Source organism: Pieris rapae, chromosome 2 (assembly GCF_905147795.1).
Source record: "Pieris rapae chromosome 2, ilPieRapa1.1, whole genome shotgun sequence".
NCBI lineage: Eukaryota > Metazoa > Arthropoda > Insecta > Lepidoptera > Pieridae > Pieris > Pieris rapae.
Genome location: NC_059510.1, coordinates 10,033,096 through 10,055,193, shown reverse-complemented (window position 1 = coordinate 10,055,193; position 22,098 = coordinate 10,033,096). Strand labels below are relative to the sequence as shown.

General features: G+C 34.0%; 1 protein-coding gene across 5 annotated transcripts in view; it reads left to right on the top strand.

The window, feature by feature from the left end:
* The window catches only part of LOC111000695, a 50,030-nt gene that overhangs the window by 10,971 nt on the left and 16,961 nt on the right, over positions 1 to 22,098 (top strand). For 4 of the 5 annotated variants that reach the window (XM_045634054.1, XM_045634043.1, XM_045634064.1 and 1 more), the window contains exons 2-12: positions 2,207 to 4,524; positions 4,610 to 4,674; positions 5,410 to 5,588; positions 14,224 to 14,420; positions 14,715 to 14,883; positions 15,445 to 15,630; positions 16,028 to 16,274; positions 20,064 to 20,240; positions 20,724 to 20,882; positions 21,230 to 21,448; positions 21,905 to 22,018. In XM_045634054.1, the coding sequence (XP_045490010.1) occupies positions 2,214 to 4,524; positions 4,610 to 4,674; positions 5,410 to 5,588; positions 14,224 to 14,420; positions 14,715 to 14,883; positions 15,445 to 15,630; positions 16,028 to 16,274; positions 20,064 to 20,240; positions 20,724 to 20,882; positions 21,230 to 21,448; positions 21,905 to 22,018 (4,023 nt within the window). In that variant the 5' untranslated portion in view covers positions 2,207 to 2,213. Of the gene's footprint in view, positions 1 to 2,206; positions 4,525 to 4,609; positions 4,675 to 5,409; positions 5,589 to 6,522; positions 6,613 to 14,223; positions 14,421 to 14,714; positions 14,884 to 15,444; positions 15,631 to 16,027; positions 16,275 to 20,063; positions 20,241 to 20,723; positions 20,883 to 21,229; positions 21,449 to 21,904; positions 22,019 to 22,098 lie in introns of those variants that run through there. The other variant, XM_022270245.2, reaches the window with a different exon arrangement.

Here is a 22,098-nt window from a genome sequence, read left to right as displayed (position 1 = left end):
TATTTACAGGTCTGTCCCCAAACGCGGTGAGGGGGTGGAATTGAATTATTCATGAAACGCCACCTGACAGCAACCGACATTATTTTACCTAGTTACGCATAATCACCAGCAAAACCAACAACTCCGCAGTTCGAGTACTTCGGACTTAGTAACTCATACAAAACGAATGAATACAAATCAGAATGTTCTCATGAGTCACAAAATGGCTCACACTTTGGTAGGTTTAATAGCATTATATTGCGTTCGTTAGTCCAAGCAATTTTAGATTTAAGATTTCGCATCGATCCTCTGAGATAACTTTCATTAAAAATTTTTCTTACAATAAAATATCCGTTTTGGCACAAGCCGGTTCTCCTTTCATCCTGACATCACTCCTTTTTGTTTTGTACTCTGTGTCACTCTTATTGCAAAGCTATTAAGCACACATTTACTAGTTTATCCTGAATTTAATGAATCAACATACACGAATATGGCCAAACGTGTTCTTCTTTCAACGAAATGTCGTTGACGCACGATCTTTACAATTCTAAATTTGAAATTCTTAATCTAGACCTTATTCCGTTATGCGTTCAGGAATTGTACTATCGAATTCCGAAACCTATGTTCGAGACGCTTTGTTCTCGGACCCCAGGTTTTTGGAGTCGGGACGTGCATGCGATATTAAAAAATACTGCGAGAAATCTTTAAATTCAATTGTAATTTGAAAGAAGGGAGAAGGATAATGGATCCAGTCGTACGCCCTGTTTTTGCGGTGTTGTATTTAGTTCGCGAATTCTTCAGGGTCGTTTTGTGTACACACTGGTTTCGGAACGCAGCATGTGTCTGTCAGACTATGGTTTGTATAAAGCGCGCCAAGTTTCTAATTACACAGTCAATTTGGTTCAGCGGGAAGTATGAATTATTGCCTTGGCGTAACCGAGATGAAATCGGCCGTTTTTAAATTCCAACAAAGGTTCGTTTGTACTGAACTTTAAGGAATGAGTTTGCATAATGACGATTTAATAGCTTTAGACGGTGATTAGGATGTTTATTGACGGAAGATTGACCTTATAATTTCCTAAATACGGTGCGTAATTATACACTGCTTTTCTTATTACCATTATGAATATTTAATTTAGAGGGTTTTATGTAAATTATTAAGTAATTTACGGAAGTTAGAATGAAACGCAGTTACAGAATTAAATATTAGGTGGTCTGAAAAGTTCGCAGGAGCTTTTAGTTAGCTCTACCATTCAAAAAACATGTGTATGTATTTGATAACTGTCATACTATTCGCTTGTGAGATATAGTATTTTGAATGTAGGAACTTTTGTTTGTTAAATTTCGTATGTTGATACCTAGTTGATAAACATTGCTCTGGTGATAAAATCAATTGTAAACTATACTTTTCAAAATAAATTCGTTGGCTAGTGCGTCTTGTAAGCGTGTTAGTCTAACGGTTTTGTATTTCAAATATAGATCACGAATAGGAAAATAACCATAGCTAATCTTAGATAGTCAATTACAAGAATCACGACTTTGTTTGATGCCCGTGAAATTGTTTCATGTCCACATTCCATGTAACTGTGTTACAAATCGCCATCTTGTCAACACAATTGATGTATTTTATCTTACGTTTACATTTATTTTAAGATTTTCTAGAATATTTTCGGGTTACGCTTTCTTAACATGTGCCCCCATTTTTCTTACCGCATAACTTAATTTTATATGCGAATAATAAATAGTTCAATATATAACTAACTATACGCAAAACGAACCAAATTTGAGTTTAATTGCGGAAATTGTATCCAACTACCTACCTATCTATATAACTAACTACTACTACGAAACTGTTTTATTTGCATGTAGCTTGATGTGCTTATTTATTAAAGCAATTGGCTGTTTTAAAAATTCCATTAATGCTGATTGAAATTCGTTTATTCGCAGAATCGTTCTTCAAACTTTCATTATATCAACTATAAATACGTAATGGCTTTACCAATAAGTTTTGTGTTTTCAGTTTAAAATATAAAATTTTTACGTAATATACTATATACAATAGTAACATATACAGTTTATCCGATTCATTTAATTAGCAAGTTCTCACAGCCTTGTTTTGGGTCGTAAACCACTATTGTTTCACCGGCAATAAAACTCATTGTTACATATATATATATTTCATATTATATTGGAATTCATATTGAGGCTTGTATCATTTTTGTTACAGATTCAAAATGCTGAAGTGGGCAGTGTACGGCAAAAAGGGCCAAGAGATACATGTTAATTCAGAAAATGAACAAGAAGATCTAGTAATTAATAACCGACCTTATGATGACAGGCTTCGTAGATCCTTAGATGCTCAATCAGTTAAGAAGACAAAAAAACCAAGTAGATATCAAAGAAGATCACTAGGTGCCGCTGCTAGGAAAAATAGTAAACATATCGATAAAGAAAATATTAATTACATAGGGCACACCCCTAATTATTATCGAGAAGGGTTCAAAAAACCCGAAAATAATGCATTAAAAGACGTAAGTAATATCACTCCTACATCTGTTACACCTCATTTTGAAAAGAGAAAGATCTTTTACGATGAAAAAGAGGTATCAACAGATTTACCCCCAACACCACCAACGTATAGTAGAAGAGTACGTGAAGCAAAGAAACGCAAACTTGAAATGGCCGCTTGCAACAACAATGAAGTCTTTTCCAGAAACAGCATCGCTTATAAATCTGAGAGAAAAATTAAGCTTTTAGATCGCGGTCATCTCAGTGGATCTACGTTAAGTCACAGTATCTCTGAACCATCATTAAATGATCTTTCAGACAGGTTAAGTGCCACTACGGAAAGCAGTAAAAGTTCGATAGCACTCGCCAAACAAATAGAAAGATTAAAGTCAGTATGTACGACGAAAAGTGTAAACCAAGATATTGTGGAAATTGAATACGATAAAAACTTAGTCATTAACTGCGTAGAAAAACCATTAGATAAAACACGTTTAGAAAAATCAACACTCCCTATATTTGGGCATAGAATATTTACAGACAACCCTTTATATTTTAATAAAAACGATACCGATTTAACTAATATACGATCGCTTAAGAGAACGAGAAAAAAATCTAATGATTTTGAAAGTTCATTTAAATCACCTTCAATTGACAAAAAAGATGCACACGCACTATTAAGGGACGGTTGTTCACCAGTATCTATCACACCATTATCTGATAAACTTGCTGCTTTAAGGTTTAGTGCTATGAGTACGCACACAAAATCTCAAAGAGTTATTGTCTATCCCCATGAAGAAATAACAGAATATTTCCCAAAAATTGAAAATCCCTTTACCATACCAATCAAAGACGAAGAAAGTTCAACTGAACTGGAAAATAAATATATATTAGGTAAAGATTCCGTGGGGAGTGTTGCAGAATCAACGGTTTCTACTACACAAATGGGTGATATAACTCTTGAAAGAATGATAGAAGATATAATTAAAAGTACGAAAATAGTCAAATCTAAAAGAAGAATACTACAAAAGGAAGCGAATGAAAAAAAAATAGTAAAGGATCATATTAATCAAAATGATGTATTTGTGAATCCTCCTAGAGAGGTGAAAAATAATATCATTAAAGAAGCGAAATGCGTAAATATTTCCAGAGAAAGCTCACCGAAAACAACACCCACTAAGAAAATCTTACCACTTCAAAGAGATACGGCAAAGCTATTGAAAAATGTCCCAATTGGAGGATATATCTTAGATGATGGTGATGGTTACAATGAAAGGGAAGTCAAAACACCGGACATTGATGCGAAAGCTAAAGAAAGATACATTGAATGTTTTAATAGATCCTTAGCACGCTCTCGCTCAATGAATGATTCTATGGCCAGCCCAAATATAGATACCATGTCTTCTGAATCGACGCCAGACTTACACACCGCTCTTAAAGAATTTGGTAACAATAGATTAAGAAGACAAAAATGTATACGGAGAAAAAAATCTACAGTCAGTAATGATAGTGAATATCAACGAGGGACAAAATCGTCTCCTCTCTCTCATGAGATAGGCTTACCAAGCCCAGATTTACAGGAGAAATCCATTCGTACTGTCCACAGTGAACCCAGCAGCTATGATCCAAATCATTCAATTTCGTCAACGGTGTCTCATAGTAGTCTAAAACCTTGTGAAGCACTAAACAAGAGATCACGAGAATTATTTGGTTTGACTGAAACTGGTATACCGAGTCCAATAACTCCTGCCCCAAATTTAAAAAGAACAAGTAACAATCTCAGTGAAGATAGGGCCCATAAGACTAGTAAATTGTATGAAGAAATGCTTCCAAATGATTTAGCGACGCCTGTTATAGAACATCGTTCATCACGACGATGTCTAACATATTCTCCTGAAGAGAATAGTATCAGTAGCAGCGAGGAAAAGCGTGGAAGTATTGCAAGTAATCGTTTAGAAAGGAGTGCAGATCGATTCCAGGCTTTGAAAGGAACGATTGATTTAGAAATTATTACTAGAGATGATTTGATCGATGTACACGGTGAGTGGTCACTATCGCTCCATTCTTATTAATTGTTAACTATGTTACCATTGATAACATAACTAAATAATATAATTTTTTACAGTGATCCGGTGCCGAGACTTACAAAGAACTTCAGGAAAAACGGATGATATAAACGCATATGCAAAGGTAATTTCATTAACATTCATGTTACCCATTTCTGACAAAAGTTTTTTAAAACTATATTCTAGTGTATCCTTGTTTTAGTCAAGTGACAAGCGTGAAATGTTCTTCTGATAAAGTTTTACATTGTTATACCGGAAAAGATTTTTTAGACATAGAGTAAAACTGCGTATAGAACAATGCTATGAAGTATGTTTTGAAACATAAAATAGAGAAAGTTTGATCATAAAATTTTAGTACCTCATTTCTGTTATTGGCGTAAATAACTTTACGGTTCTGTTACGGTTATTTTTCATTAGAAATCGAGTTCCATAAACAAAATAGACCAAAAAACAATTGATACTCAGATTCGATATAACACTTAATCGTGATAAAGTCAAAACTTCAATATGATTTCTGAATTCGTTGTTACATTAGACATTAAATTGCTGAGTTTGTGAATTCTCTGAATAAGCAATTAGCGTTTAATTACGCTAATTAGACTTAGATAAGAGATACCTTTTGCGGGTACTAAACATTATATAACAACTATTACATATATCGCGTTACATGTATTTATACATATTACTAATATATTTGTTCACGACCACAAAAGAAACACTTGTTATTTTTATTGAATTAAGAATTATTGTTCAATCAAGTCAAAAAAAGTATTTACGAAAATATTCTTGTCAATCTACAAGACACTATATTACTAGCAGATGATCATGTTTCACTAATTATCTGTATATCTATCTATAGGTTGTTATCAGTGGTGTAGCAGAAAATCAGTCGCAGCGATCGATTTTCCAGCGCACTTCTGTGCTTTATGGAAAAAGAGAACCGGAATTCCAGAGACACTTGACGCTATCCCTGCCATCTGCCGTCTACGACCACCAAATGCTCCACATCTCTGTATGGCATAGAGACAAGAAATACAGGTACGAATTCAGATATATATCTACAAAATGCAATGAAAGACATTCTTTTTGTAAAGTTGATAATCATCCACTAGCAACAATGATTTTCAGTTCTAATTCAAAAACTTTTTGTTCATATTAAAACCTTTTTGAATTACCCCGAAATCCAAATGGAACCACACATTCTCCTTGACATATAGAAGTCTCATCTAAAAATGATATAAAATTCATAAGAACGTCGTTAACTGTCTAATTAAAGTGAATTTGATAAAAGAAATAAAATGAAATAGGATGTTAATGAGGGGATGAAAACCTTCATTAGGGCTTCCAGTTTGTACAAAATATTACTTAATAATAAACAAAAAATCTGAAAGAAACACATTTACTACTTCATAATATTATATATTTAAACATATATGACACACACTTTTGAGGAAAAGATAATTTCAATCAGCTTACGTGTCTTTTTGAGTAATGTTGGCCTAATGGCTTCAGCGTGCGACTGTCATACCTGAGTTCGTAGGTTCAATCCCCGGCTTTGCACCAATGGAGTTTATTTCTATTTTCGCATTAAACATTTGCTCGAACGGTGAAGGAAAACTCAAAAATCTCTTAGACCCAAAAAGTCGACGACGTATGTCAGACACTGGAGGCTGATCACCTTCTTGTCTATTAGATATTAAAATGATCATGAAACAGATTCAGAAATCTGAGGCCAAGACCGAAAGAGGTTGTAGCGCCACTGATTTATTTTTATTCTAAGTGTTTTAGTTATTGAAAGCCTTCATACTTCAGCACGTTACATACCTATTGGCTGTTTAATTATGAATACAGTATTGTCTTTAATTTCGTATGAAACCAACAGTAGCCCTGTTCATACAGTAGATATAGGGTTACGCGCAGCGTTATGCGCACTGCTATCGATTTCGAAGCGTTACCCGGCCAGTCGTAGAATATTCACTGTAACTACGCCCGCACGCTAAAATCCTAAGAACCTAAGTGTTGTGTAGTGTGTGTTTGTGTAAAGGATTTATTTCTTGAATCTGTAAGTATTTTGTGTTGTCTATGAATTGAGCTTTTTGCGTTCGAAAATGGAACGTTCCATGCTTTAAATAAATATTTGAACTTTCTTATTTGGTGGAATCTGAATGATGATTTTATTGTATAAAACACATGGTTAATAACTATGATACTTGTTAATCCATTATTCATCATTGATGTTAGTACTCCTAAATTATAAAATATAGTCTGTTTAAAAAAATATTTATAACTGTAATATTTGTTCCAATGGCGGTTCCCAATTATTCGGCTTGCCTAAATTTGTACACGCTTATGACATAAATTCTTATGAATTTTCGCTTCAATCGCTTATTCATAGTCATATAATCAAATGAGGTCTTACTTAAAGTCAAATTATTTACTTCAATTAGTAGTCAATACAAGTTAAAAAAAATAAAAAATCTACCCCTTCCAAAAGGTAGTTTCGTATGGAGAAGAATGGTCATGAAACTAGATACTTACTCTTTTGAAATAGCAAGTATGGAGTTTATATTGGCCATTTGCCCCCTACTACATAAAGAAAAAGCAGATGTGTGCCATGCAATCACATATAACATCTACATATTTGAATATTACCTTTAATAAAGCTTTTTTAATAAAACCCGGGTCCGGTTTTCATCTCTGTCTTTCTTTTAGTTGTATACGCACCAATTAAAAAAATATTCATTTTTAATATCTGTATACCACAATATAACGTTTAGAGATACAAAATATATCTATACTTTACTTATTATGTATACTAATTGTTTTGTAGATGTAGAAAAAAAAAATTATTTAGAGACAATCATTTATTAAATATAAGAATATAATAATTCCCCGGAACAAACAAAAGAATTATTTCGTTAAAGTCCGACTTGATTGATCCTCCTAGTATAAAACTACAATACAGGTCAATTATTGTATTTGTATTATATACATTATACAAACAACGAAATGGCCAGTACACGCCATGGATCCTAGTAGCTTTCTATGCCTCCATTGTTAGTTTATAAGATTTTACCACTATATGAAACCAGCTACACACTAAAGTATTTCTGAACAAATTGGATTTAATGTACTGTAAGAAAAGAGAGCACCAATTCCGAAAAAGCCGGCAACGCACTTGAGCCTTCTGGCAATGTGAGTGTCAATGGGCAGTGGTTTCACTTAATATTAGATGACCCTCCTGCAAAAATTTAAAATGAGCTTACCATTGGTAGGATTTAAATGCACGACCTCAAGAATCGTAGTCTTAAGTAGACATAACAAACAAAAGGTTCATAATGATTAATGTCTTCTCCCTCCGTCTCATTATTAAAATTTTTGCAATTGCCTCATTAACATAAGTACCAATTAACGCAGTCAGTGGCTTAAGAAGTTAAAACTCGCGATTCAATGGACTAATTACCACTCGAATGTATAAATATACAGATATACATTAGATTTCTATAATTACAAGTTCTTCTGAAAGAAAACCACAGTTAAATAACTTAAATATAAAACATTAACAACATTAAACTTATGACATAGATAGAACTTATGACGTAGATAAAACTTATTACTTAGTTAGAACTGATTACATAGAACTTATTAATTAGATAGAACTTATTACTTAGAACTGATTGCACAGATATGACTTTGAATTATACTATATAATTATACTATATAGAGTATATATATATACTCCACAATAAATATGTTATTAAATTAAATATACAAGAGAAAGATATATCTAAAAGAAACTGGAATATAATTCGTTAGGTACTAAAACCTTCTATTGAAACATTAAGAGATAAAATAAATATCGCTACTACAAATAATTTTAACGTGTAACATTTGGAGTAAATACAATCTTAGGGAATTCGATTATTTATTCTTAGTCAATATTTTGAAACCGACAATGTAGGATTTGAAATACCAATATATTGTAACCAAATTTGTTTGATTGTTTATCAGTATGATTTTATCTGCGTAACTTAAATGCTAACATTGCACACACATAGTTACAAAGTACGTGCTACGTCGTAGCACAGTTATAGAAATTTATGGAAATATTATATTTAATCAGACTATGAGCGCTGACAAATGCGTCAAATTCGTGTTTTAGAAGATTTCGCCAAGCTCAAAATTAAGGTGTTACTGACGCATACATAGCACTATTTTTAAATTCTCAATCATATCATCATAATCCTTCGGCTTGATCCTTTGCCGTTGCGTAGAGACGTGGGGTCTCTCTGCATCTTCTACCGCATTTACCATGGAGAGTGTTCAGAGGAGTTTTTTGGATTAATTCCTGCAGCTGAGTTTCATCATCGGACGTCGATTCCACCGGTATCACCTCGACGTCCACCGTTCCACAACTGCGCGCTTTCCAAGGAAGTTTTTGCCGCGCACCACCACTTTGTGGAACCAGCTGCCGTCTGAAGTATTTCCGAACCGATTCGACTTAGGGTCCTTTAAGAAAAGAGCGTACCAATTCTTAAAAGGCCGGCAACGTACTCGCGAGCCCTCTGGCATTGAGTGTCCATGGGCGGCGGTATCACTTAACATCAGGTGAGCCTCCTGCCCGTTTGTTCTATAAAAAAAAATATCATACGAAATAATTGTGAGTTTAATTTTTAAGGAAAAAATGGTTAGTAAATTACCTAAACATTCCATTTCATTGGTCTTTACTTAAATTTCCAGCCCTCCGTGACATTGTCAAGCCCCTTTTTACGATACAGTGGTTTTACTGCCCATAAAGCGTTAGTTAAACATGGGCTAACGCTGACAAAACAAAGACATTATTTCGATGGGGAAGCCACTGGAGTCGGCTGATAGCACCATTAGGTGACTGACGACACTGAATTATGACTTTTCACTAGTGTCAAATATTAATATTCAGCTTATATATCTAATTATCTATAAAGCAAAAAGAAATAATTTTCCTGGATAAACAGTGAATTAATGAGTTTGTAAATTCATTCGAGTTCCCAACCCTAATATTAAATAAATATTGTCACAGCAGAGTGGTTTAAATAAGGTCAAACCGCAGTCATTAATGTCTTAACGCCCTTAATTAGAGTAATGCAGTACATATATACTGAGCTTTTCACCTTAGTAAATATAACATTTATAAGAATATTTATATTTCTCATTGAATGACGTTATTTAATTCGCATGTTAAAATAAAATTACACTTAAGTTTAAATATAACATATATCCACTGAGTGGTGGCGGTTTCCGGCGTTTAGTTTCCGGCGATTTTTTAATATTTGTTAAAATATAAATATACAAATACAACCTTATCACATACGGTGCATTATATGCGTTTGCTTTGGACAAAAATTTGTTTTAGAAGATATTAAAATAAGGTTCGATTAGTGGGAACATCAATACAAAGAACTTATGTTAGCTGTAAGTATAGTAGTAGTATAATATTTAACATACATTTTTAGCTGTAAACGTCAATTTATAAAAGTGTCTGTCCGTCGCTTATGTAATTGAAGCGCAGTACAGTTAACATTTAGAACCGCAAGTTATAATTAAAAGTCAAAGGGCTAACCTTCGCTGAAGGTGACTGCGGCATATTTTATATTTGTCTTTACACTAGTTTTTACAAGAACTTTATATGTTATGAACTTTAAATAAGTGTTCATTACAAAAATACACTTTCCCCTTTATAGTATAAGTGAACTTTTGCCTTTTCTGATATACAATACTCGTATGAAGCCAAAATATTACAATTTTCGTAATTATAATAATATAACAATGACAATGACAATTGACATATTCAATATATATTTAGTAATATGCCGAGTGAAAATACCACGGCAGTTACACTGAGGATGAAAATAGTTCGCGTGAAAACTCGCGACTTCTGCCCCCGGTTCCATTAGCAGTGGCCCAGTTCTCGAGTGTGGGAAGTGGGACGTCCTGTGACGTCATGATCTTGAATGTGAGGGCTTTGTGAAGATGCTCTTTTGTTTACACAAATGATTGCGCTCACAGCCTTTCTGTTCTGCAGTGTTATAAATGAAGAGATTTTGAAAGATTTTTCATAGAGAAGTCAAATTGAAAATGCTTTTGAATTCATTTAACAAATTATACAAATGTAGGTCGAAAACACAAAGAGAATATACGAAATCATTACAATACAATATGCCATTTATGGCGTTTTGATATCTTTGAAGACACCGTTTTATTTCAAGCATTAAATTTAGTGTGTATAATACGTAGCTTCAAGTGTATTCTCTTTTAAGTGTAAAAGATTCATGGCAGACAGCCATATAATTCATCCTAAAATTCTTTGACAAATGACACGATTAATGAAACCATTTTTCAGAATAGGCAGCAGTATTGTGTCATACTTGTATTTTAAACTGAAGAGTTTAGGTTGTACCAGTTATATATCATATATGAAAACTTATTAGTGTATTAAATATATTTCGTACATACCAATAAATAAATTACTAAGTTAAGAAGTTCAAATAAACTTAAAATTTTATTATTGCTTTTCTTTCATAATCAGTATAAGATTGGACGATTGGATTTTGAAATTCCAAGTTATTAATCCTTTTTTACTTTTCCACGAAATTTCCATGTCTAAATTTTTTTGTGATAATATTTCGGAATTTTTACATATTGAATGTGAGCAACATGATATTAATTTTCTACCAGTATTCAAACTCCAAATTCCAACAACTCGTTTTATTCATAGTTATAGAATGTAATTATGGTGGTTGTTATATAAATTAACCGGGAAAAAGCTCCTTTATAAAGTACCACAAGTTTCAAACAATAGGAAAACATTAAAGTATCGAGTTACAAAAACAAATAAAACCTAACAAAGATCTTGAAAATTGTATACAATTTCCACAAGGAAAACCCTCGTCAATAAAAGGCAATTTCTTATGATCGCGTGTCGACAGCTATTTGTTCGTAGTGTAATTACTTTTAAATAACTCATAAGTTCATTTTCCTTATTAAATTACAGAAAGCCACTCATTACTTTATGATATATTTCCTTTTATATACATTTCAGTATGAACGACCTACATTTCCACTGATTAACATTTATTAAACACAAATTTCAGTTCATATAACCATGTCATTTATCTCACAAACCGTTGCCGGACTGAGTCATCCACGACGCGAAGAGGAACCGAGACAGCATTGTTCCCATCAGCATGCCCATAAAAACTTCTTATCCCGAAAGAATAGCTTGCCCGAATGGGATCCTCCCGAAACTAGAGATAGAAAGAACAGCCTACCAGTTGAGATTAACGATAAAAAGGAGATTGTAGAAGAGTGACATCACAGTCAGTAAGTGCTCTCTTGCTGTCCCCAGTCACTCTAGTTGGCATGGATGCACCACGTGGAAGAAAGGCCTTGAGGCAGCCCTTGCATGCTTAGAAGCTTATGTGATACCCTAGGCTCCGACCTATAGATGTGTTGTGATCAATGTTTATATAAGAATGTTTTGAATGTTGGAAAGATGTACCTATACCAAGTTTGTGTTGTTTACTAGATGTATTAACTGAGCAAAGTATTTCGAAAAATTTAAGGATTTTAAATCTGGAGTATTGTTGGCCTAGTGGCGTCAACGTGCGACTCTCTTCCCTGGCGTAGGTTCAAGTACCGTACGTGTGCACCCACGAACCGGCATTAGACCCAAAGTAGACCTAAAATGATCACGGAATCTGATGCCGAGACCTCAAAAGCTGTGTCGCCATTGATATATGTGTTTTAAGTCTGAATACCACCATGGCTGTTTGTTGGAGCGGGGTTTCTCTATCAACGACGTTATCGTCATCAAAATGTTTCGTTAAATAAATGCGCATTTTGATTTTTAAAGCGGCTTTGAACAAACAATTTAATAACTTTATAATATATGCATTACCTTAAAGTTTGCTTAACTGAATGTAATATAGACTATAACAAGCTAAGCTTTGTTAAAGTGCTGAAATAGCCAATATGAGAGGTATTGGCGGAAATAGACGCCTAGAATTTGGATTATTAAATTTGGTATATAATGTTATTGATGTTAATATGGGATATGAATTTGAATAACCAAATAAATGTCATCAAATTGCGGTTGTCTTTTGTTATTTTAAAGTCAGTTTTCGTATTGATCTTATTCATAAAGCATGTATATAACTTACATGACCATGAAAGTTTCAAAGCCTCAGAGACTTAAAACATACAAGATTCAAGCATATTGCAAAACTTTCTAATATATTGCTGAAACGACCTACTTGGAAATTATCGTATTAACCAGGCAAGGTCAAAGAAAATTTACCCTTGCCTGTTGAACTATTGATGCATGCAAGTGCTGGCTAGACATGCAAGGGTCAAAGACTTGTGTAATTAATTCATAAGAGTTACGTTCGGATTCTAAGGAGATCGCATCAAGCGTTTGACTAGTATTCAACATTACGTGGTAGCAACAATCTGTGACAGGCACAAGAAGCTGCCAAAAGAAAAGAGAACAGACATGGCTGAAATGCTGAAAACTGTTATTTTATTATTCCCAAAAATTTCATACTATTTTTCAAATTAAAGTGTAAAGATGATTACTCTCATGACGGGCCAGTGTTGCTAACAACAAAAAAGGTACCACTTATGACCTGAAACCCCATTACGCTGCTTACGCACATAACTTGGGATCAAATACCCATTAATCACATTCTCATAAATGTCATAATTTAAAATCTGACATAAATGAAATATGTCGTGTTTCAACGCTGTCAGACTAACATGACTCTTCTTCCGCAGATACTTGGGATCACAAACCCATTAATCACATTCTCATAAATGTCATAATTTAAAATCTGACATAAATGAAATATGTCGTGTTTCAACCCTGTCAGACTAACACATTGTCATCGTGATACCGTTTTATTACATATTTTTAGGAGCCATAAAGAATATTTCATGGTATAATTGTCAAAGTCTGTTCTGGAATAGAATAACTTAGTGCCTATCTCAACATTCCGAGATATATATTAAATATGACATAATAATGGAAAAGCAACCCAAACAACTGAAAGTTTAATATAATATTTCCTAGCAGTATGTTAAGAGCACAACACGAAGACCAGAGAAAAGTATCATTGACATATATGTGACTATCAATGTAATATATGTTTTAGACTGTGGGTTGGGCTTTTGACGTCAAAGACTGTCAAACTGAACAAACAAATTTTGAATCGAACCTTCATTCGTGAATCTGTTCTATTCTCGTTTAGTCTTGTGTTTCCCAGCGTTTTATATGCCTTGCGCTTTCTAAAATTCTTATGCCCCTATAAGTAACATAAATAATTTTTAAAATCTAAAATAAATTGTTTACTTAAGAACCTTTAATAATAAATAATTATTTAAAAAAAATATATTTTCGAATAGGCGCCAAATTGACCCCCCACCCCCCCCCCATGGGGCGTGGACGTAGTTCCCAGGGGGAAGCAGACCTAAACTCTAAAGAATGTTTAAAGACGAATAATTCGCAATGAATCTGATTTGTAAAGGCAAACCAAAATTTAAATGTTCCATATTTAAAGTGTTGCCTGTCCAATTCTATTTTCAAAACGATGTTCGAATTTTAAATTTTCATTTAAAGTATGGATTTTCCTTGTTACAGGAGGAGCGAGTTTCTAGGATGTGTCTCGTTCCCATTAAAAGATGTTACTAAAAGTGACATATCTGGCACGTACTTCCTACAGTCGTCGGGTCGAGGTCAGGCGCATGACGCATGTCGCGTGACTGAGGACCGCCGCAAAATGGCTACGGACAATACAGAGGCAAGCACAAATGACGCTAAAGAGAATACTGATAAAGGTAGGTTAATGGACAACGAATATTCATTGTCAACGCCCTAACCACTCCCGTTGTAAAGATTTTTTATCAGATACTAACTTGACTTCAAATTTATTTCATACACTATTCCCGCAAAAAATAAATTTCCAACCGTGCAATGTAAGTACAAGACAGTTCTATAAATAAACATTACCAACGCTTTTAGTTTAATAACGATGATTTAACAACACAAACTACTAACTTGTTTTAATAGAACCACCTAAATACATTAACTATATATTTAATTATATACTAATGTAGATTTAATAATTGCAGGTGTTGCCAACGGCCCATCCGCAAGTCAGGCACAGGTTGCAGCCGCGTTACAAAGAGAGGCTGATGAGCACCTGTTCCTACGATACCTGGAGCTGGACCCTCCTGAAGACCCAGCGGCACCCAGACGAGCACAGAGAAATGGAAGGACGCCATTTACCACGACTAGAAAGTAAGATACAATTAATAACGAAGTTTATATGAGAATTAACCAAAAAAATTGCGCTACAACCTAACCTACTTTTTAGGCCTGGGCCTCAGATTTCTATATCTGTTTAGTAATTTGTGAATCTAATAGGCAAGTAGATGATCAGCATCCAGTGCCTGACACGCGCCGTCGACTTTTTTGGGTCTAAGGCTGTAAGGTTACCATATGATGTTTTCGATTGGATCGAACTTACGACCTCGGATGACAATCGCAAGTGAAGTCACTAGGCTACTGCTCTAATGAATTTAACTTCATTTTTGTGTTACCTCATAAGAGAATAGACTTGATGAACAATAGTTGTATAATACTTCTGTCGAAATTTTAGAATGGCAAAGTTTCTGCAGTTTAAAAAAAAAGAAAATACGAAACCACACATTTTAAAAAAAAAGAACAATATTTTTATATAATACTTTAATATGAGAAGACTTTAAATTTGCGAACAAACTGAGAAATTACATGATAGATTACAAAGGACTCTAGGTAACTTAATATTTCTTATATTCATTTTAAAATATCTCTTCACAGACTCTCTCGTGGTTCAGCGGGTGGTTTTGGTTTCACCGTGGTCTGGACGAGACCTCCAAAAATCGAGAGGGTCGCGGCTGGAGGATCAGCGGAACGAGCGGGTCTCAGAGCAGGGGATTACATCGTATTTGTTGGTAACAAAAATGTTGTGACGGCGTCAGAAGAGGAAGTACGGAATCTAGTTAAGTAAGTACAGAAAATCTCGTTTAAGCTAACTTTAGAAAGCTCTCGGTTTACGAGATATAATAATATTATATAAAGAATAATTCTTTTAATTTTTTATTTTATATTCAAATTCAAAATCATGGTTATAGGTAACACAATGTACACTTATGAACGTCAAAAATATACATGAAATGCTTAATATACATTTACTGCCAGTTCTCAAATCAAGGGCGTAAAACGGAAGAGAAGAACTGGCATTAAACTCGCCGCCACTCTTTTAGTTGGCAAGTTTTTTTGTTTTACACAACGTTAATAAGGAGCTGCAATCATTAAACAATGTTCCACATATCATCTATATAAATAACAATAATAAAATAAATAAATAAAATAATAAACTAATTTTAAAATTTATCCACAGATCAGCAGGCCAAACACTTAACATAGAAACCTTCAGACGCGTTCCACAAAATGGCGTAGGAGTGCGACCACGCCTTGCTCAAGTGACCATACCGTCCGCTGCCGAGTCCACCCCACCTCCCCCCAGGTCTCCAAGAGCTGCCCTAACGTCGCCAGCGGCTGCAAGACCGCCAACTGCATGCTCATCAACCAGCCAGTCCCTTGATAGGCGCAAACTGCATCTTCCGCAAGTCACCTTTTCCAAAGAGGTCGGTAATGGCATCATCGTTTAGACGAATTTATTTTTGGAATCATCTTGGTATCGGCTTTTAAATAGAGAACGCGCGACTTCAAATAATATTCTATACAATAGGTGGCTATCAAATTGGCGGGTAGTTAGAAATATGAAAACATTTTTCAAACTACCCGCCAAATTTTCGTACTTTTTGGACTAAAAATAGCTTAAATTATATTTCGTCATAAATTTAAATAATATAAGTTTTAATAAAATAATGAAACAAATATGTCATTTTTACATACAATAAAATTACTCTAATTAAAGCCGATTCCACAAGATAACTACTATTATTCCTAACTAGTCACTTTTGGTTATATTTTCGGTAAATGAATTTAAAATTTAGCAAAAATTGGTGCTAGAATAGACCTAGTTATTCCAAATTCACCGATTAATCTTTAACAACTGTTCATATAAGCAGTTTTATATTTCGATCTACCCTCATTATCAAAATAATGAAGGTATTCTGTGTTTCTATTGTGAAGTCCAATCTTTAAAATTCCTTTAAAATTAAGAATTTTGAGAGTTGACAGCTAACAGTAACTTAACATAATAGAGCACCAATATTTTATGAGATTTTGTCTCGATAATAACTCATGAAAAAATTATATCGGTACTTTAAACCTGAAGGAGAACTGATAGAAAAATGATTTAAATAGTACTATTAACGTCAGCATGATCTAGAAAATCATTAAATCATTTTCCTATCTGTATACCAACTAAAAAATTTCAAAGTGAAAGTTTTGATCTATGACAAGCTTTTACTGAAGTTTTAAGCACTATATGTATTCATAGTTATAGTTTACAGTACATTCCATTAATTTAACTCGCTCATTATAAGTTTTAACTTGTACAGTTATTTATTTAGATTAGTTAAATATTGCTAACGTTTTAACGTTAACATTAATTTATTAAATGGGGAATCGTTACGTTTAAGAATTTGTTTTTGTTAAAATATATTTTGTTATTTTTCATTCTTAGGACATGTGTGTTTTTTTAAGTATCTTTTTAATTTTGTAATTCGTTTGGAGAATACTCGATTTTATTTTGTAATAGGGAAAATTTTGTTCCTGTTAATTTTATTTCGTTTTTTTCTAATTTACGTTTCTTATGGTTAAGTGCAAATAAATTTATTGCTTTTATATGTTTTGTTTTATTTTTTGTTCACTTTTTATTTCGCCATTTTTTTATGGACGGATGCCAAAGCACCAAGTCATTGTTTAGAAGCGCAGTATCCAAAATTGAACTAGCCACTGATCATGAGATGGCACTGTAAGAAGAAGAAGCAAACTGTAGTTTGGTCCCGGCGTGGTCTTCCGTGGTAGATACGACCTACAACTGTTTATTAAAACTAAAGCATAATCCTTCAAATCCAGTAGGAACGTTTGCCTCCTTATATTTTTAGATGCGTTTAGATTAGAGACACCTTTAAATTTTTGTTAAACTGAAAAACTTAACTTAACTTAGATAGGCCTAATCACTACATACGCTTTGACCAACCGAAATTACTTGTGAAAGAAAAAAGATTCTACCCAAGATTGGTACGCGAAGCCATTGAAATCATAAAACACGCCAATTTCAATAGAGAGGACGGCCTAAAATTATCAAACACCTGGGATCCAATAATATCCAAATTAAAATCTCAAAATAAACAATCCGTGAAAATGGAGGACACCGTGAGCAATTTCTGCAAAAACCCTACATCTTTTAGTCGATACCAACTCCGGGGAAATAAATACAGATAACACAACATTTTCTGCAGCTGTAATACTTTTTGACATTTAACACCTTTGTCTTCAGTCACCGTGACCACGCACGCTGTAAAGCACGCGAAACGTCGGTTTAAATTTAAAATTATGTACAAATAATTATAAGTTCAAATACAATAATACATAACTATAATCCGTTAAAAAGTGTTTTTCTTTAAATGTGTAAAAGTTATGTTAATAAAAGACAATACTAACTTTATTTAGTCAGTTGTAGGATGTTCAAATAAAATCTACTTTCTGTGAAACGACGTGCCAATTGACTTTAATTAAGTATAATGGAATACATAATAAGAAAAGGACAGTTAGCAGAACGTTTAGTAAAATGTGAATGTATAAAGAGAAATGGTCCTCAATCGTCCACTGAGAAATTGTATAAAGATTGTGACCTGTTGTCGATTAGAAAACTACCTATATATGTTCTTCATGCAACACTCAGAAAACATAGATCCATTATTCCTGATCCCGCCCATCTTTTGAAAAGAAGAAAAAATGCAGTTGTCATGTTGACCAGTTTTTCGAGCAGTTTTGCTGGGCGTCAATATAAAATACACACAGAACATCTGTATAAAATAATAAATGAAAGGCTTAATATCTACATGCTAAATAAACATGAAGTTAAACATAGGGTGACTGAATGGTTGAAGTCATTAGATTATGCTGAAACTGAAAATCTTTTAATGTACCCTGGATAAAGCTGCACGCACCGCACTGTTACCTACACACACACACACACACACAAATACACACACACACACACCACACATTACTTTCATTTCATGAATCACAGAAATCACAACTACATTCTTGTAGTTTGCTTATAAATATACCTATGGTACGAAAATCTTTTTGCTATGGAAGAGCGTGGCCTCCTAACACAGGTGTTCTTACACTTAATTGAGGGTCGCAACCATGGAATGTTTTTTGTACCGTTTTTGAAGAAATAAAATATTTTTCATTTTCATTTTTTGATTTTCATTTTTCATTTTCATTTTAAATTTTCATTTTCATTTTCTTTTCATCGTTAGACCAAAGAACGCTTGTCAGATGATATAGCCGCAGATAGGAAAGCAGTGGAAGTGTCGAACAATACAGAATGACATAGTTCCAACTACACAACGTAAATTGTGTAGTGTAGCCCACACTTTAGACACTACCAATCAATACAAATCAGGTCGTAGGTTCAATCCCAGGCTGTGCGCTAATTGACTAACATTCTATGTGCGAATTTAATTCGTTCAACGGTGAAGGAAACTGGCTTTCCTTAGATCCAAACAGTCGATGGCGTGTGTCAGGCACAGGTGGATGATCATAAACTTATTGGATTGACAAGCGATGATTAAACAGAAATTCAAAGCCCAGTTTCTATTGTGTCGTATTTGAAAATAAATCGTACATCGTACATGTAAGAAGTGAAACTTCTTTTAAGTGACCTTATTTTTGGAAAAATGATTTGGATATATAGTAAGAAGTAAGTTAATATAAGTTTTACACAACTTGACAGAAATTGGTTAAATAAAGTTTAATTAAACAATTTCTAAATTAAATAAAAAAACTTAATATACATTCTGAAATATTTATTTTTTTGTAAATTTATTAACTAATTTTTAAAGAATTAGAATTTCATTAATTGTAATAGAATTTTGAAGTTTGTTATTATATATTTTTGTTATTAATGGCTTGAAATCTCCGAATCAAGAATACGTGGTAGTGACAAGACAAAGATGACGCGTAACGGGAAAATGTGTCGGTAATTTTTTTCCAACGCCGATAAAGAGGTTTCACTTCAATAATTATAAAAAAATAAAGATAGATCCTCATGGCTTTGCTTGCAACACTAACCTATACGTATAACGACAAAAGCTTTCTAGTCCATGGTACCAACTGTCTGGATAACTAAATAATTGATTTGCGCTAACTATCACCAGACTGAAAATACCAATTATAATAAGTCAGTGACGCAACCCAAAACAGGTCAGTATTCAATTTCATTTCAGACGCCCAGTCTCACCACAGATGGACGAAAGAGATCCTTACTCGCCGTGATTTCACGGGAGCAGCATTATACAACATGTCTACAATTTGGCTTAGTCAGATTTGTGACACCTCTAGCGGAAAGATCTGATTTGATTGCTCCAAGCGATCATCAGTTGCTGTTTCAAAATATTGAAGAGGTAAGTGGTTTAACCAGAGCTGGTTTTAACATTTATATGTAAGAATACCACGAGTATGATTTTTGTATAGATTTATCGTTTAACTTCAAGGCATCCAATTCCGATTGATGTAAGTCCACAAAACCAACGGTTTGTCCACTTATTCATTTAAGACTGTCCCAAAGATTGAAATTAGTATTGAATTTACTGAGTAAGGCTGATAAATAAAAAAAATATATACTCGATTCCGAGCTGAAAAAAAGTATTGCAAATGTATACGATATTACCAAAAAAGACAAAGTCAAAGTAGACTTTGTGTTCCCTTAACATAGAACAAAGAAACGTATCATAAACGTGATTGCAAAGAACTTGCTCACAGTTGTGGTATTGAAATCTACATACTAGAGACCTACATACTAAAAAACATGTTGAATTATACCTTTTTTGTAGGTTTTTCAACCTGATTTGCAAACATATCTAGCAAATTGTTTGTATTTGTTTCAGATTTTTAGATTATCAGAAGAAATCCTAGAGCAAGTGGTGCAGGATGATGGTGAAATCCAAACATCTACTGTAGTCGCTGTATATTTACAAAAAACGTCTGCGTTTCTTAGCCTCTATAAGAAATATTGTTTGGGATTGAAAAGGGCTGACTGTGTGCTGGTGAGGTTTTGTCGTGGTTTTCAATGCGCTTTCCATTAATCTTATTTCATTGTTGTAATAGATTCCGACAAAAAATCCAGCAAAAAGAAAACAATACTTTCATGAAATACATTAGACATAAAGCTTTGTTTTAAAAGTTGAGCAGTGCGGGCCTAGTTTGCGACATTCATTCCTGAGGCCTTAGGTTCGATCCCCGGCTGTGCACCAATAGGCAATCTTTCTATATGCGCATTTAACACTCGCAATCTTGTAGGGGATAGTATGACGCCAACCACTAATCCCCGCGTGGTGAGACGGCACAACACGCCTTTGCCAAGCTATGGTGGCTTAGATTACTTTTGTTTCAGGTGAAAAAATCAAAAGACCCTAGCGGCGCTTTCTCAAGATTTTGTACCAGTCCGCCCATACCCAGAAGACGGCCGGATATTACGTCATTAGTGCATAAACCGTTAGAACAGTTCCGGGAATTATTACGGCTGATGCGATCAGCCGCTGTTGCCAACGGCACAGGACCTTATGATCAGCTGGAGAAACAGCAGCTTCAAGTTATCGTTGAGCAATTACAGGTAATTTGTATATGTATGTGTTTCAATAAAACTAGAGTAACTAACAATAACTACATAGCTATTTTTTACAATTTTCTATGATTGGTGCCAACGTCGGCTTTCGATTATTTTTTTAGCATGCGATACAACAGGCTAAATTGTGATTTATAACGAGGCATTAATTGTCTTAGAATATACTACTACTTCACACTATGATAATAAGTTATATACATGGCCAACCACCTACCTAAAGTGTTGCGAGGAGTGTTGAGCAATCCAATTGTTTGGCAAATGGCAAGATTGTTTGCAAGGGCTAGAACTTAGAAGCGGACTGTTGCTTAGAATCCCCGTTCTTTAAGACGTTGTGCTTACTGAATGCCGTCTCTAACACTATCGAGAACTTTTTTTTCGACATTATAATATTGGTAAGGGTGTATGTTCAGTATTGTATGATAATATTTTACATTTCTTGTATAGACGGGCTATCAAGATGTCACAGCTGGATCCGGTTTGATGGGCTTAGCTGGCGATGGAAAACCTCTTCTGTCAGTAGCTGATCTTGAAAGTAGACTTGTGTTCACTAGATGTAAGGTACGTAACGTAGAATTCGGCAAAAGATAAAAATTTTGACAAGATTTGTATCTTTTTACGCCATGTTTTTTAAATGCTTT